We start from the raw sequence: 18,414 nt of genomic DNA on the forward strand, positions 1-18,414 counted from the left end.
TGTAATTATGATGTTATGTATCAATTAGGCAGGTTGATATTTGATTGATTGTATAGGATTATTTCTTATTATAGATTAGGTTTAGGATTGCTATAAATATTGGTTGTAATCTTTGTATTCTACAAGTTGAATATACAGAAAGCTATTTAAAAATCTTACATGGTATCAGAGCAGTGTTTGAAAATCTAATCAGCCTCCGAAGTCGCGCTCACTATCAACCTTTGATTTCATTGAAATCGTGACCTACCTATCGAAATCACGATTCATCTCTTCTGGTGAAGTCCCTCGTTCGTATTTTTGCTCCAACTCTCAGCTTGAATCGCGATCCATCGCGACCCGTCTGCCTCTGCATCGTGACCCATTTGGTGTTTGATTCTGGTTTGCTGATCTTCTCTTTCACCGAAGGACACTTCTCTGATGTGGTTCGCCTTTTATCTCTAGTCGACTTGGTTGGGTGACCCATTTGGTCGACCCATTTGATCGATGTGGTTAGTTGTGCTTCGACTCCTCTCAGCTAAGACTTCTCTCTGGTTCTGTTTCAGTTCTCTGGTGTACTTCTGATTTGCTTTGATCGTATTTGATCCATTGAGTCTTTGGTACTATAATTAGTTTGTTACAGTTGACCACTCAGTTATCTGTTATTGCATTTTGACCCTACAAAATTTTGTTTATTACACTTGAACCCCTGGTTTGCCTATTTTGTTTTATTCTGGGTTTATTACACTTGAACCCCTTAGTTTTCTAATTATTATGATGTCTCTGGCTTCGGATGAATGTGCCTACTGCCATCAAAGGGGTCATTGGAAGTACCATTGTCCCAAGAATGGATGTTTGTCTGCTTCGTGTTCTCAGCAGTTTTTAATCCAGTTCTGCGCCTCTCCTCTAAGTACTGTTTGGCCTTCCACTGGTTTTATTGCATTTGCTCCGGCTCTTGATCCTGACTTGGCTTCCTTAAGTGCTTAGATTAGCTAGCTTCAACATATGCTACCTCCCAGCCATCCCCATCTGCCTCTATTGTTTCTTCTCCTCATTTAGGTTTGCTTGGGTCTTCTTCAGGTATTTTTTCGTTTGTCTGGATTTTTGACTCTGGTGTCTCTCATCATATGACTCCCCATCTCTCCTTATTTCAAAATTGTACTCCCCCTCCATTTCCTATTACCGTTAATGCTGCTAATGGGTCTAGTATGTCTGTTATATCTGTTGGGTCTGTTTTACTGTCTGCTATGTCTGTTATCTCTATTCCATCTGTCATTTATGTTCCTTAGCTATCTGTCAGTTTATTATCTATCAATCAGCTTGATGCCTCTAGTTTTGATGTTATCTTTTCTTCTTCTATCTGTTCTGTGTAGGATTGGTTGTCCAAGCAGCAGATTGGGACCAGCCGTAAAGTTGGAGACCTATATGTGGTGAAGAGCTTGCATCTTCCTATGGCAACCTCTCCGACTGCCGTTTCATCTTTTCAATTAGATTCTCTGTCTAGTCCTTTCTACTTGTAGCATTCTAGATTGAGGCATTTGTTTGCTGATCGCTTATGGTCTTTAGCTTAGTCTGGTATATTGGGTAAAGTTTTTTCTAGTGAACTTACTAAATGTCGAGGGTGTAAACTTGCCAAAATGACAGCCTTACCTTTTCATAAAAGTGCTTCTATATTTGATACACCATTTTCTTTAGTTCATACTGATGTTTGGGGCCTTTCTTCTGTTTTTGCCAAAGGGGGTTCTGCATATTATGTGTCATTTGTTGATGACTGTACACGTTACACCTGGGTTTATCTTATGACTCATAAGTCTGACTTGTACCAGATATACTGTACTTCCAGTCTATGGTCACTACACAGTTTGAGTCTACTATTAAATTATTGCAGTCTGACTTGGGCGGGGAATACTTTAAAACTGAATTGTGAATATTTGGCCAATTTGGGTACCATTCACCAAATTTCTTGTACTGATACACCTGCCCAAAATGATCGAGTTGAGCGTAAACATCGTTATCTCCTTGAGACAGCTAGGTCTCTTCTCTCTGCCTCCGTTTTGGCTCCGTTTTGGGGTGAGTCAGTTCTTACTGCTGCTTTTCTTCTCAACCATATGCCTATCCCCATTCTTTCTGGTTTATCTCTTTATGAGGCTCTATTTTCTCAAACTGCTAATTACTCCCTCCTTCGTGTGTTTGGGTCTACTTGATTCGTTTTTTTTTACCTCATAAAGATAGGACCAAACTTAGTGCCCGGCCTGTCCTATGTGTCTTTTTGGGTTATAGTCTCACTCAAAAAGGTTATCACTATTATGATCCTGTTTCCTGTCGCCTTTATGTCTCCCGCCATGTTGCGTTTCTTGAACGTCTACCTTACTTTTAGCTTCTTCCTCTCACCGCCCTAGTTTCCAAAGAGGATTTGGTTCATATTGATCCGCTTCCTTCTGAGCTATGAAGTACGGATACTTCAAATAAGGAGACGTATCCGTATCGGGTACCGATACTCTTTGGATACTTACAGATACGTGTCAGATATTTATTAAAAGTATCGGATACTTCTTAATTAATTTTTTACTAATTTTGAAGTATCGGATACTTAGTTTTGAAGTATCGGATGCTCCAAGTCACATATTATTGGATACTTCTTAATTAATTTTGAAGTATCCAATGCTCCAAGTCACGTATTAGTCCTTCTACGAAATTAGAATTGTATCATTTCTTGCATATCATCATGATATAAAATAATTGCAAAAATAAATAGAATATTTTTACAATACTTTGTTTAGTTTTTTTTTTTTATAAAAATAACATAGTAAACTAAAGTAATAGAATTTATCAAATTGACATATCTTCATTGTATCATGCATGTCCCCTATAACTACATAGAAATAAGGATTAATAAGATAATATAACAATAGTAAAATTAAATATCAATAAATAAATCAACAAATAAACTTGTGTAGAATATTTTTGACTAGTGTAAAAGGGAAAAACATAGGGTCAAGTTATGGATTGTTTTGATATTAAAATATTAACATATTAGACCTGATATTGAAATAAAATATTTGCAAGAACTATTGAAAATTTAAAAACTAAAGTAGCTACTGGCTTAAATTAATATATAATTCTTAAAGATTAGTATTTTGCATTATAAAGTTACTGTGGTTTCTCAACATTCTTGAGCTTATGTGTAACTCACTGCTAATAATTTATTTATTTTTTATTTTTTACAAATGTGTCCTAGCCGTACTCGTATCCTACTTTTTTAGGTTTTGTTGTATCGCCGTATCCGTATCGTATCGTATTCATGCTTTCTAGCTTCTGAGGTCCCGTCTGATGAGTACATCTCCACAGTTCCTCCTGAGCTTGTTCTATCTTCTCCTCGTGCTTCACCTCTGGCTGCTTCGCTTCATTCGGTTTTTTCTCCTCCTTCGTTGTTAGTTTATTCTTGTCGCAAGGCTCTTCCTCCACCAGTTGTCTCTGCACCTACTGCTGATCCTCCTGTTTCTGATGATTCTGATCCTGCCACACATCGATATCCTACTCGAGTGCGTCATCCTCCAAACAGGTTGGGTTGGTCTAATACCTGTTTTTTGCTTCCAACACTTTTTTGCCTGCTATTCACTCTTTTTTAGAATCTCAGCTTGTTAGGATCCTCATTGGGTTCAAGCTATGGGGGATGAGTTGTCTGCTTTACAGAAAATTAGTACTTGGGAGTTGGTTCCTTTGCCTGCTGGTAAAAATCTGGTTGGTAGTAAATGGGTCTACAAAGTCAAGACCCATTCTGATGATTCTTTTGGGCGCTACAAAGCTTATCTGGTTGCCAAAGGTTTCTCCAAGGAGTATGGTATTGATTATGAAGAGATCTTTGCTCCTGTTGCCAATATAACTACTATTCGTACTTTGATCTCTGTCGCTGCTGTTTGTTTTTGGCCTCTTTATTAGATGGATGTTAAGAATGCTTTTCTTAATGGCCATATCCTATGAAGCATGGACACGCCAGATTTCATGCCGTGGCAGTGTCTGACACGGGGACACGCCGGGGACACGGGGACACGTCGGGGACACGTACGGGACACGCCGGATGGCGTGTCCCTTTAATTTAATTATTTTTTTTGCAGGGACACGGCGGAGACACGGCGGGGACACGCGTGTCCACCAAATCTGGACACGCATGTCCAAATCTGGACATAAAGAGCAAAAGAGAAGAGTAGGAGAAGAGTAAAGGTCAAGACACAAACCTGGTCTTCGATCCAGTCGAGTCGCCTGTCAACCTCCATTCAGTCGACCACCGTAAGTCACTCTCTCTCTCTCTCTCGCCTGTCGACCTCCACCCATGACCTCGACTGGACTCGCCTCGCCTCGCCTGTCGACCTCCATCCGTAAGTCTCTCTCTCTCGTCCCTGTCTCTCGCTCTCCCTCTCTCGTTCTCGCATCGATCGCGTCTCTCGCGATCGCGATCGCCATCGCATCTCTCGCTCTCCCTGCTCGATCTCTCTGCTCGATCTGATCTGATTCATATATAATATATATATATATAATATATATATTTATTAGGTTTAATTCATATATAATATACATATATATATTTATTAGGTTTAATATTAATGTATTTATTTGGTATAATATATATATATATATATATATGTGTATTTATTTAATATTATTAAAAATATATATTAGGTATAATATATATAATATATATATATATATTTATTTAATATTAATAAAAAGGCATATCTTATATCTTATATAATATGTATATATATAAGATATAATATATACTTATACATATCAATCACAAAAAAATAGTAGAAAAAAAAAAAAAAATTAATAGAATCATATTTATTTAAAAATATAATAATTAAATAAAATAATTAACTTGTATTGAAATAAAAATATTTATATAAAAAAAAAATTGCTGTGTCCCCAGCCGTGTCCGTGTCCCCATTTTTTTAAAAATGCCGTGTCCCGTGTCCGTGTCCGTGTCCGTATGCGTGTCCGTATCCGTGTCCGTGCTTCATAGGCCATATCATTGCGGAGGTTTACATGCACCCCCCCCTCCTCTTGCGTTCACCATTCATCTGGATAGGTTTGTCGCCTTCAGCGTGCTCTGTATGGTTTGAAGCAGTCTCCTCGTGCTTGGTATGATCCTTTCAGACTGCTGTTTCTGAGATTTGGTTTCATCCTTGTGCCCAAGACTCTGTTTTATTTCTTCTCTACACCTTTGTTGGATTTGTTGCGTTATTACTGTATGTGGATGATATGATCATCACTAGTTCCGACTCTTCTGCTATATCTGAGGTCAAACATCTTTTCCGCACTTTTGAAATGAAGGATCTGGGTCTATTGCGGTATCTTCTTAGTATTGAGGTAGCTTCTTCTCCCAAGGCTACTTTCTTTCTCAGGCCAAGTATGCCAATGAGGTTATTCATCGTGCCGGTCTTACTGACACTAAGTTTTTTGATACCCCCATTGAGCTTATTATAAAGCTCAATGCAACTAATGGTATTCTTTTGGATGATCCTATTTTATATCGAGAGTTCGTGGGTTGCTTAGTCTACCTGACGGTTACTCGACTTGATCTTGCCTATGCTGTTCATGTGGTTAGCCAGTTTGCCTCTACTCCTCGCTCCCCACATTGGGCTGCATTGGTTCGGATTCTTTGCTATCTTCGGGGGACTATCTTTCAGGGTTTGCTGTTGTCTTCTACTTCCTTTTAGGACTTGGCAGCTTATGTTGATTCTGATTGAGCTGGTGATGTCACTGATTGCAAGCCCACTTCTGGCTTTTGCTATTTCTAGGTGATTCTTTGATTTCTTGGAAGAGCAAGAAATAGACTGTTGTTGCGTGTTCCACTGCTGAGGTTGAGTATCGTGCTATGGCTCATGCCAGTGCTGAGATTGTTTGGCTTCGTTCTCTTGACTGATTTGGGTGTCCTTCAGTCTTCTCCGACCTCCCTTTACTGTGACAACCGCTGTGCTATTCAGATTGCCCATAACACTGTCTTTCATGAGCGGACGAAGCACATTGAGATTGACTGTCATTTTGTCCGTCAACATCTGCAGTCTGGCTCTATCTTGCTTTCTTTTGTTTCTTCGGCTTTGCAACTTGTTGATTTCTTTACGAAGACTCACACAACTGCTCGATTTCAGTTTCTTGGCAAACTCTTGGTGTTTTCTGCTAAAACACTTTGAGTTTGAACGGGGGTGTGAGAATATGGTATTATGTAATTATGGTATTATGTATCAATTAGGTAGGTTGATATTTGATTGATTGTATAAGATTATTTCCTTTTATAGACTACGTTACATGGACTCTTCGTTTTTGGGGAGGTACCCGTGTTGACAAGACACGACATGGGTGTAGGTGCAGGGTACGGCCGGGATACGGCTCTTTACAAATGGATACAGGAGAAGAAACAAAAGAGGAGAGAGCAAGGAGAGAACCTGTCGCTGACTTTGAAAGGGCAAGACATTGATTCCTTTGTTGTTGATTTCGATCCCTCTGGTCGCATCCTTCAACTTTGTCTTTGTCGACTTCGACTTCGACTTTGTCTAGCGCCCTTTGACTTCGTATTCGTCTTCGTTGAGCACAACCATAAGCCCCTCTCTTTCTCTGTCATCTCTCTCTCTCTCTTCTATTCCACCGACACTGATCTGCCTCCCCTTCTCTCTCTCTCTCTCTCTCTTATTCTTTATTTATTATATTTCATCTTTTTATAAAAATATTTTTTTTTAAAAAAATGGGCTGAACTAGATAAATAAAATTAAATTTTGGGCCTACTAAAATTTGGGCCTATTAAAATTTTGGTCAACAAATCTTTGACTATTAGGGGCTATTATGTAGCTAATTTATATGTTTGATCCATAAATTATATATAAAAAAAATTATTGGGTCAACTTGTTAACTCATGTTTATATAAAATATATATTTAAGAAATAATTATTTGACGTATCCCCGTATCCGTATTCAAATTTGGATTCATATCCACGTATCCTTCATTTTTAGTTTTGAGGTGTTTGACCCTTAGATATGCACCCGCACCCAAGTCCGTGTAACGTAGATTATAGATTAGGTTTAGGATTGCTATAAATATTGGTTATAATCTTTGTATTCTACAAGTTGAATATACAAAAAGCTATTCAGAAATCTTAAAGAGAGAGCCAAAGCACTCTTATCAGAGAGGGTGGAAGTGGAGGTCTTATGTAGCAGAGAGAACTATGTAGGTGTACTAATGGTTTGATTTGTTGCTTGGGAAGACCTTATATAGAGAGGGATCTCATGACACTAACAATGTCACAATCAGTTAATGATCACCTGTCTCGATCCTCTGTCATGACCATAACAAAGTGGTTAGTGAATCTTAATAGTATCGTGCACATAGTTCATGTGCCATGGTGTAAGTGTAGGGCATATAACATGTTACAGTTGCAGGTCGCAGGTCGCAGGTCACATGTGTGATACATCACATGTCTTGGCGAAACCTCTCTTACCTAAGATTGGTAAAGTATCCTTGAGCGAGTACCTTGACGGATGCAGGATCTCAACATGTAAAATCTCAACCTTGGATTCGATCTACATGTTACGGTTGCAGGTCATAGATGTGATACATCATGTGTCTTGGCAAAACCTCTCTCATCTAAGATTGGTGAAGTATCCATGAGCAAGTATCAGATGTAGGATCTCAGCTCCTAGATTTGATCTACATGTAGGATCTCCAGGATCTCACCACCCATCTCCAAGGGAGATCGGTCATGTAAGATCTGTTTCTTGCAATCCATCTCCAACTTACACGTAGCTCCATAATAACCTAGGTCGGGAATAGGTCCTAAGATCACCATTCAGGATCATTGAAGGCTTGTGATCATCAAGGTACTCACTCGAGGACACTTGACCAATCTTAGATGAGAGAAGTTTCACCAAGGCCTGATGTTTAACGCCTGCAACTTGTGACTTACAGCTACAAGGTGTTGCATGCCTGACACTTGTACCATGGCACATGGATTATGCGCGCGATACTGTCAATATTTTATGATCAGTTTGATATGGTCGGAATAGAGGATCATTGGCCAAGCTTGACATTGATCCTATTGGGACATCACTCTCTATATAAGGTCTCCCCTAAGCAACAAATCAAGCCATCAATACACTCCTACACAGCTCTCTCTGACACAAAGACTTCTAATACCGTTTTCTCTCTGCTAAGAGTGCCTCAACCCTCTCCCCTTCCACTTCTGGTGATCCTAAACTATCTAAGTGCCTTCCATCTTCCTAGATCAGTTTGTTCTGGCACCCCAAACACAAATGTGGATGATAGGAAAGAGGGGTCGCCAATGTAGGACACTCAACGAGCAACAAAGGTAATCCCAGGATTGCTTTCTGACCTCTTTCTATATACATTTAAATAAATAATAAAGGTAAGAGGAATCGCCAATGCAAAAAATCCTCCACTACCACCCTCTCTTCTTCACTTCCGGTGATCCTAAACTATGTAAGTGCCTTCATCTTCCTAGATCAGTTTGTTCTGGCACCCCAAACACAAATGTGGATGATAGGAAAGAGGGGTCGCCAATGTAGGACACTCAACGAGCAACAAAGGTAATCCCAGGATTGCTTTCTGACCTCTTTCTATATACATTTAAATAAATAATAAAGGTAAGAGGAATCGCCAATGCAAAAAATCCTCCACTACCACCCTCTCTTCTCCACTTCCGGTGATCCTAAACTATCTAAGTGCCTTCCATCTTCCTATATCAGTTTGTTCCGGCCACCCCAAACACAAATGTGGATGATAGGAAAGAGGGGTCGCCAATGTAGGACACTCAACGAGCAACAAAGGTAATCCCAGGATTGCTTTCGGACCTCTTTCTATATACATTTAAATAAATAATAAAGGTAAGAGTCCACTACCACCCTCTCTTCTTCACTTCCGGTGATCCTAAACTATCCAAGTGCCTTCCATCTTCCTGTATCAGTTTGTTCTGGCCACCCCAAACACAAATGTGGATGATAGGAAAGAGGGGTCGCTAATGTAGGACACTCAACGAGCAACAAAGGTAATCCCAGGATTGCTTTCTGACCTCTTTCTATATGCATTTAAATAAATAACAAAGGTACGAGGAACTGCCAATGCAAAAAATCCTCCACTACCACCCTCTCTTCTAAGAGTACCTTAGCCATCTCCTCCTCCATCTTCGGTGATCTCAAAGGGAGATCCTATACCCTACTCCTAGTCTAGGTTATTCTGAAGCTAAGTGCAAGTAAGTTGGAGACTGATCGTGAGTGATCGATCTCATTTGGAGATGTGTGGTGATATCATAAAAAATCCTTTTTGTGAGATCAGGGAAGTAGGATCCTATACTTGGATTGAGAGGTGAGATATTGTATGTGTTAAGTATTATTGTATAAGGGTAGTTAAGGATAGTTATGTCTTTTGTTCCTTTAGTCTTTTATTATAAGTATGTGTAACCCTAATAGGTTTATGTGTGTGAATAATATACAGTTCTCTTCCTTTTCTTTCTTTTATGCAAATCTAACATGGTATCAGAGCATCATCTTCCTTCTTGAAGATTCGTTTCTTTTTCTTGTTTCTTTCGTTCTTCCTTGTACACAGAAAAAATCAGAAAAAAAAAAAAAAAAATCGAAAAAAAAAAAAAAAAAAAAAATCCTTTATGGTCGAAATTTGATGGGTTTTCACCCTAGATTTTTATTTTAATTTTTTGATGAGTTTTTGAGTGTTTTTCCAATTTTTGTTGATTTTTGGAAAAAACGATTGATTTTTTTGGAAGCCCCTGCTGCGGCCTGTTTTTGGCTGTTTTTTCCCTTCCTCCCTCTACCTTGGGAGCCGACTGGGACTGATCTAGGGTTGGGAGGACTGGTTTTGATGATTTGGCAAGCTTTCACTCTATTTTTGTCAATTTTCCTCAGTTTCAGCACGTTTTCTCTCAGTTTCTGACTGGTTTTGGTCTCTCCAGCCCCTGTTTCGGCTCTGTTTTTGTCTCTAGAGGTAACTATTGTCCCTAAGTTGAGTTGGTGGATTGCCTCTGTTGGTTTTTGCTGTTTTTCGACTGGTATTTGCTTTTTTCCTATTGTGGGCATTTAATTTTCAATGGCTGAGGGTGAGACTAAGGATACAATTAGTGATGAGGGTGGCCTCCGTCGTGTTATGACTCTTACCGACAATCCCTCTCTTCAAATTAGTCCTGTTAAATTGGATGGTTCCAACTATTTGATTTGGTCCCGCTCATGTGGTCTTGCTATTGCTGCTCGCCGTTTGACTGGCTACATTACTGGTTCTCTTCCCCTACCGGATGGTGATGCCTCACTCCATACTCAATGGATTTCTGAAAATGCTCTTGTTATGACTTGGCTCATCAACTCTATGCAGCCCACTATTAGTCGGAGTTTCCTTTTATTAGATACTGCTCATAAGATTTGGACAGCTGCAGCCCAAATGTACTCCCAACAAGGTAATGATGCACAGGCGTATGAGTTGAGGAAGAAGCTTCGGAGCTTAGATCAGAAAGATAGATCACTCGCAGTCTACTATGCTGAGTTGAGTAGTTTGTGGCAGGAACTAGACTATTACCAAAGCTTCCAGGCTGTTTGTTCTCAGGATGCCACGTTGTTTCAACAAACCGTTGAGAAAGAGCGTGTGTATGACTTCCTTGCTGGCTTGAACTTGGAGTATGATCAGATTCGCGTCCAGGTGTTGGGTCGTTCACCTTTTCCCACCCTACGCGAGGCTTATGCCCTTGTCCAGCAAGAGGAGAGTCGCCGTAGTGCTATGGTACATTCCTCTATTCAGGATCGTTCTGCTTTAGCTGTTGCTCCTCCTCCTCGGGCTCCTCGGCCTAGTCCAGTTCAGTCTGGGAGTCAGGGTACACTGGTTGATCGAGATCGCTTGAAGTGTGATTATTGTGGGAAAGACAGACATGATCGAGAGCATTGTTGGAAACTGAATGGTCGCCCTACTCGGGGTCGAGGTCGTGGTAGTACAGCTCGACCCCAAGCACATGTGTCCGAGATTGCTGTGAGTCCTTCTGAGCCCAACACTCTTTCCCAGGATGAGTTACACACTCTCAGACGTTTGATGGCTCGACTTGACTCTCCTTCTACCACAGTTTCTTCTACTTCTGCTTCTTCCAATTTTGCCAACACAGGTATTCCTGCTAGTGCGCTTAGTACCTTATCATCGCCTTCTTGGATTATTGATTCCGGTGCCACCGATCACATGACAGGTGCCTCTAGTCTTTTCTATTCTTATTCTCCTTGTTCCGGCCGAGACAAGGTTCGAGTGGCTGATGGCACTTTATCCTCTGTCTCTGGCAAGGGTTCAGTTCATTGTTCATCTTTGCTTTCTCTTTCCTCTGTGCTTCATGTTCCTACTTTTTCCACTAATCTGCTTTCTGTTAGTAGTCTTACTACTTCTCTAAATTGCTCAGTGACATTTTTTCCTACTCATTGTGTCTTTCAGGACCTGGCTACGGGGAAAATGATTGGCAATGGTAGAGCACAAGGTGGGCTGTACTTTCTGGATGCCGTTCCTCCTGTCGTCCCATCTCAAGCTCTCAAGTGCACTATTGGCTCCTCTCTTTCTCTCCTTCATCAGTGGCATCGCCGTTTGGGTCATCCTTCCTTTAATGTTTTAGAGAAACTTTTTCCTTCTTTAGTTCGTGATTGTCCTAGGAGTATTTTTGGTTGTGATGCTTGTGAACTTGCAAAGCATAAACGTACTTGTTACCCTTCAATTAATAAAAGAAGTACTTTTCCTTTTATGCTTATTCATACTGATGTGTGGGGCCCTTCCCCTGTGGTTTCTACTTCTGGGTATCGATGGTTTGTTACTTTTATTGATTGTTTTTCCCGTGTGACTTGGATTTACTTGCTTCGAACTAAGAGTGAAGTTTTTTCTTGTTTCCAAACTTTTCATAAAATGGTGACCAATCTTTTTAATGCTCAAATCAAAATTCTTCGTAGTGATAATGGGACTGAGTATGTTGATGGAGTTTTTCGGGCATACTTAGAGGAGCATGGCATTCTTTATCAGACTAGTTGTGTTGGTACTCCTCAACAGAATGGGGTTGCCGAACGCAAGAATGGCCATCTTCTTGAAGTTGCTCGCTCTCTCTTGTTTACCATGAATGTCCCTAAGTCTTTTTGGGGTGATGCTGTTCTTACCGCTGCTTACCTTATCAACCGTATGCCTTCCAGTGTCCTCCAATTCCAGATTCCTCTTCAACTGCTTCCTGTCGCATATCCCACCTCGTCTCTTCCTCCTCGGGTGTTTGGGTGTGTCTGTTTTGTTCATTTGCAACCTCGTACTCGTGGGAAACTCGATCCTAAGGCTGTGCGTTGTGTCTTTATTGGTTATTCTGCTACTCAGAAGGGGTACAAATGTTATGATCCTCACACTCGCAAAGTGTATGTCAGTATGGATGTCACTTTCCGTGAAGCTGTGTCCTTCTTTCCTTCTCCTCCGCCATCTCCTCCGGGGGAGAGTAGTGGTATGGATGAGATTGCGGATGAGGAGATGGCCTATCAACACGAGTTGTCTTTTTTCCTTCCTAGTCAGCGGACTATTATTTGTGGTGAGGGGAAGCCTAATAGTTCTCTTGATGTGGAGCCTGACATTAGTGGTCGTTTGGATAGGGCTGATTTTAAGACTTATTCTCGACGTCCGAAAGAGCAAGCATCTCTTGTGCCACCAAACCCATCATCATCCCTCATGCCAGTTCCAGGTAATGCATCTCAGTCTATCCCTCTACCTGTAGTTGAGAGTCCTGTTGTCAATGATTCGAGTCTTCCTATTGCTCTTAGAAAGGGGGTTAGGGCATGTACTCAACACCCCATTTCTAAATTTGTGTCATACGATTCATTGTCTTCTACATATCGTGCTTTTGTTTCGTCTTTGTCTTCTGCATGTATTCCCCAGGGTTGGACAGAAGCTATCAATGATCCTAAGTGGAAAGTAGCTATGGTAGAAGAGATGCAAGCTCTAAGCAAGAATAACACTTGGGAGTTGGTTTCTCTTCCTAGTGGAAAAAAGCCTGTAGGGTGTAAATGGGTGTTCACCATCAAGCAGAAAGCAGATGGAACAATTGAACGGTACAAAGCACGGTTAGTGGCCAAGGGATTTACTCAGACATATGGAATTGATTACCAAGAAACCTTTGCTCCTGTGGCGAAGATGAATTCCATTCGAGCTATTCTCTCATGTGCAGCTAATTTGGGATGGCCTTTACAGCAGTTAGACGTGAAGAATGCATTTCTCCATGGTGATTTGGAGGAGGAGGTATATATGGATATACCACCAGGATTCTCATCTCAGTCTACAGTTGGGAAAGTTTGTAGGTTGAAAAAGGCGTTATATGGTTTAAAACAATCTCCTCGGGCTTGGTTTGACAGATTCCTAAAGGCTATGTTGAGGTTCGGGTATAAGCAAAGCAATGCAGATCACACAATGTTTGTCAAACGTCACGCAAATAAGGTAACTGTGCTTATAGTGTATGTGGATGACATAGTTGTGACAGGTAATGATGAGGAAGAAGTGACACATCTTAAGATGCTGTTGGCCAAGGAATTTGAGATCAAAGACCTTGGTTCATTGCGGTACTTTCTTGGGATTGAAGTTGCCAGATCTGACAAAGGCATCTTTCTTTCTCAGCCAAAGTATATTCTAGATCTTCTTGAGGAAACTGGCATGTTAGGCTGCCGACCTGCTGATTCTCCAATTGAGGCTAATCACCATCTTTGTAGTGGTGTTGGTGATCTTGTGGAGAAGGAAAGGTACCAGCGACTTGTTGGAAGACTTATATATTTATCCCACACTCGTCCAGATATTGCCTATGCGGTTGGGATAGTGAGTCAATTTATGCATGAGCCTCGTGCCCCTCATTTGGATGCAGTGTATCGTATTTTGAGGTATCTTAAATCTGCTCCTGGAAAAGGGATTTTATTTTCCAATCATGGTCACTTGAGGTTGGAGGCATTCACAGATGCTGATTGGGCTGGTTCTATAGATGACAGGCGATCTACCTCCGGTTATTGTGCATTTGTGGGGGGAAATTTAGTGACATGGCGTAGTAAGAAACAAACAGTGGTGTCCAGATCTAGTGCAGAGGCAGAATACAGGGCTATGGCGCATGGTACATGTGAATTGATGTGGCTCCAGTCCTTGTTGAATGATATTGGGTTTGTTTGTAGTGAACCATTGACACTGTACTGTGACAACAAAGCTGCCATTAGTATTGCTCACAATCCTGTTCAGCATGATAGAACCAAGCATATTGAGATTGACAGACATTTCATCAAGGAGAAATTGAATAAGGGTTTCATATGTATGCCTTTTGTGAAGTCTGCAAATCAATTGGCTGATGTCTTTACTAAGGGTCTTAGTAGTAAAGTTTTCCATCCTATTTGCTGCAAGTTGGGCATGAGAGATATCTTTGTACCAACTTGAGGGGGAGTGTTAAGTATTATTGTATAAGGGTAGTTAAGGATAGTTATGTCTTTTGTTCCTTTAGTCTTTTATTATAAGTATGTGTAACCCTAATAGGTTTATGTGTGTGAATAATATACAGTTCTCTTCCTTTTCTTTCTTTTATGCAAATCTAACAGTATGTGGATTGTGGAAGCGGTGTCGTACATGTGGATGAGGTAAGATCTTGCATCTGGATGGGGTGGTGGGATCCTACATGTTGATCAGAAGATGAAATCTTTCCATCTAGATTGGGAGGTGGGATCCTACATGTAAATCCTCAAGATGGTGAGATCCATGAAAATCTTAAGCATAATATGTGGTGACTTGTCAATGCCATGTGACAAAGATGAACCCATGTACTTACACCTATTAATCCCCATAATTAACGTTTTGTTGCATTGTTTTATTATTTTATAATTAAATGTTCACTTTCTACCCCTGAATATTGTCAAAGTATGTACTTAGTACCTGAACTATTGATTGAGTCTACTAAGACCCTAAAGTATTAAATCAAAGTCGACTTTGTCGCTGAATTATCAATTGAATCTATTAAGTCTCTATAGTATTTAATTCAAACATATTTAGTGCCTGAAATTTTTATTCTATGTTTAAAGTTGAATGTCAATTCCTTTGGTAAATTTCGTTTATAAGGATAAGAGTAATTATCTATATTATTTTCTTGCTTATGTTTGACAATGGCTACTTGCTTGTCTTTATCTACTATTATGTGTCGAAATTTGTTTATAATTTGTAATTGATTGTCTTTAAATTTTTCTTTGTTTTTTTTTAATATCCTAATTAATGTATTATTTTGTTATATTATTATCGAAGTACTATTATTTATATTATCTTATTCTACTTCTTTAGTATATCTAATACTCGTATAATTTTATTGGCAAGGTTGAGAAACTAAGCTCTTATACAAATTTAAACACATAGCAAAACAAAACATTTTTAAAGATAGAATAGAAATTTAAAGTATATAATACTTATAAGATTAGGTTTAATTTTTGTAATCCTTTCAGGGACTAAATAGATTTGAATTAACTTATTGCCTCGTTTGGGAACAGGCTAATTTAGTAACTTTTTGGCTATTTCGCTAAAATATGAGCTAAAAAAAACTAGTATTTTTGGGATGACTTTTTGGCTTTTTACGAAGAAATGTGCAAAAAATAGAGAGAAAAGAGAATCTTTGACTTTTTGGTATGAGTTGTTGGCTTTTTGACTTTTTTAGTGACTTTTTGGCTTTTAGGCTAAAAAAGCCACTTGCCAAATGAGGCCTTAATAGATTCAATTCAACCAATAATTCATGGAATAAGTAGGCTTTGATTTATATACTTTAGGGGCTTAATAGACTCAATGGATAGTTCACGGACTAAGTAGATAATTTGGCAATAGTTCAGGGTTAAAAAATGAAATTGACCCATCATATATTTATACGTGTTCCCCACATACCGTGTTTTGCATATATATATATATATATATATTTATTTATTTTTTAGTTGAAAATTGTTGTGTCAGCTTGTCTGTCTCATATTCCTATCATGTTGTGTGTCCCTTCTTAGGCTAGAAGCTATATTGCAGTTTCTCATTACACTGATATTCCTTATATTTTGTAGCTTGTGTCACTTTAGTGTCTACAATTTTAATTGGTTCAATTTTGACTTTTAATTTTAGATTTTGCGTCAATTTGGTCCAATTGATAATGTCGTTAGGGTTTTTGATAGAAAATTTTCATTGAATTGTTAAGTCAGTAAATTGATCAAGTGTACAATTTTGCTCCTAAAAGCATGACACATGTTCATATGTTAATAATTGGAATCAATTATACCAATTTGAGACAAAGTCAAAAATTTATCGTTAAAATCGATCAAATTAAAATTATAGGGACCAAAATAACACGAGCCAAAATACAGGGACTGGTAGTGCGATTTTCCCTTCTTAAATTACAAAACCACAAAAGTGGATCTGTGAATTGACTTCACAAGGTTTCTTGCTTGCCTCTGTCTAAACCCATATATTTTAAAATCCTTTCCTTTTTTGTTCATGATTCCATTTTTTTTGTTGTCAATGTGGATACCCCCATTTTTCAAACAACTGCTAAAAATCTTTCCTCACTTTCAGGAAAATGGTTTTTTTTTTTTTTTTTTTTTTTTTCTTTTGGTTTCATCATTTGACGTTTAGCTTTAATTAAGTCAAATTCAACCAAAAATATTTTTTGAGTGCTTGATTAACCTTTGATCATTGTATCTACATTGGATCTTTGCAGATAGATGACTATCCGACGCTTTTGTTCTACCCAGCTGGTGACAAATCCAATCCAGTAAGTACTTAAGTGACATACCAATCATGTTTTATGTTCTTTTCATACCCGTTTAGCCTTCTTTTGCCTGATATGCACCTTACACTGCAGATCAAACTTCCTACAAAATCTAGTTTGAAGGAATTGGCAACACTTGTTAATAAAAATCTTAAAAATCAGGATCATATAACCAAAGAGGAGCTGTAGGAAATAGAGCAACGGAAAGAAATCTAGCCAAAGGAAAAAAAAAAGAGAAATCTGATGCTGAGAGGATTTAGTGATTAGAAATTAAAGAAATATTTATGAGCATTTACAATATCCTAAACATGATTACATTAGAAAACACTGATACAGAGTGTATCTATAGATTATAGTTCCTTCTACTGTAACTGAAAATGTCAGTTGCATTGTAAACCCAATCCTATGTATTGAAGACTATTGTTTCAACAGAATATTTTTTTGGGCATTTATTACTAAAATAATGCTTGGTTCTTTGAAAAATCTATTGTTGGTTTGCTGCTGCACATATGATTGAGGGCACTTGGCATTGAGTCAACTCTCTCTCTCTCTCTCTCTCCCCATGTATTTGCACAAGGATAATTGAATGAAAACATAGATGTGAAAGCATCTTAATATGGCCCTAATCATTAGATAGATGATCAACTGAGGTTAGTCCAATTGGCTAGGGTATTGTATATGTTGGCATATAACACTATAAATTTTTAAAACTTAAAACTCAGTTGGTCAAATAAAAGAAAATCTCAGGTAACAACTTAAAACTTGTATGAAATCAGTATAGACATTACATCGTGTCTTAAAACTAAATAAAATCAAATAAAAATCATTTTAAACTTTAAATGTAATTTTGAAATAAAAGTATACATAAAAATTGGTAATTTTTTTTTTAAAATTGTAAGAAAAAAATTCACGGCTTCAGTTATTGCGTCATTTGAAACCTTGATGGTACCCAGATGCAACCCAAGGTCTATTTGATACTTGTGTTTCGCTTATTTGAACATAAAATATGTGTTGGTATATATTTTTTGTATTTTCTGATGTTCGATATGACGAAAAACAAAATTCAAAAAAAAATGTTTTCGAAATATTTTTCAGATTAAAATTTTACATATATCACCATGCCTCCCACCTTTACCACACCCCAACTGCTACCATTGTCGCAACCACCTTCACCATTCTATCACTAATATAACCATTAATATATTAGTTAAAAGATAAGAATTAGATATAGGAAGATGTTTTTTTTTACAAAAAAAGTATTTTAAAAAAAATTATTAAAAAATACTTTATATCAAAACAAATATACCATTAAAAATGGGCCCCTTCAAATGGTGAATTGACGGTTCATTTTCTTTTGTCATTAAGATACAAGGCCTAAATCGCAGTCTTACTGCCACATTTTTTTCTCATGTCTTGCATCTTAATGAAAACATTTGAGGAAAAAAGTCAGAGAAGCCACCAAAATCACCCTTGTTCAAATTCTCAGGTCTTTCATGTTTTATGTTTTTCTCACTTTATTCTTAAAACTAATTTCTATTTAAAATTAGATAAAAAAAAATATCACAATAATGGTCAATAACATAAAAATATATTATTATATTAGAGCTTAAATTTATATCAGGGATGTGAGTTATATATA

General features: G+C 38.3%; 1 protein-coding gene across 2 annotated transcripts in view; it reads left to right on the forward strand.

Moving 5' to 3' along the window:
• LOC114321770 (protein disulfide isomerase-like 1-6) overlaps positions 1–17,258 on the forward strand; it is a 28,066-nt gene extending 10,808 nt beyond the window's left edge. Inside the window, exons 11-12 of one of the 2 annotated variants that reach the window (XM_028268983.2) lie at positions 16,725–16,778; positions 16,869–17,258. In XM_028268983.2, the coding sequence (XP_028124784.2) occupies positions 16,725–16,778; positions 16,869–16,964 (150 nt within the window). In that variant the 3' untranslated portion in view covers positions 16,965–17,258. Of the gene's footprint in view, positions 1–1,349; positions 1,657–16,724; positions 16,779–16,868 lie in introns of those variants that run through there. The other variant, XM_082865898.1, reaches the window with a different exon arrangement.
• Positions 17,259–18,414: the final 1,156 nt, after the last annotated feature.

This window comes from Camellia sinensis, chromosome 4, assembly GCF_055761805.1.
Source record: "Camellia sinensis isolate YWXY chromosome 4, ASM5576180v1, whole genome shotgun sequence".
In the NCBI taxonomy this organism is placed as follows: Eukaryota; Viridiplantae; Streptophyta; class Magnoliopsida; order Ericales; family Theaceae; genus Camellia; species Camellia sinensis.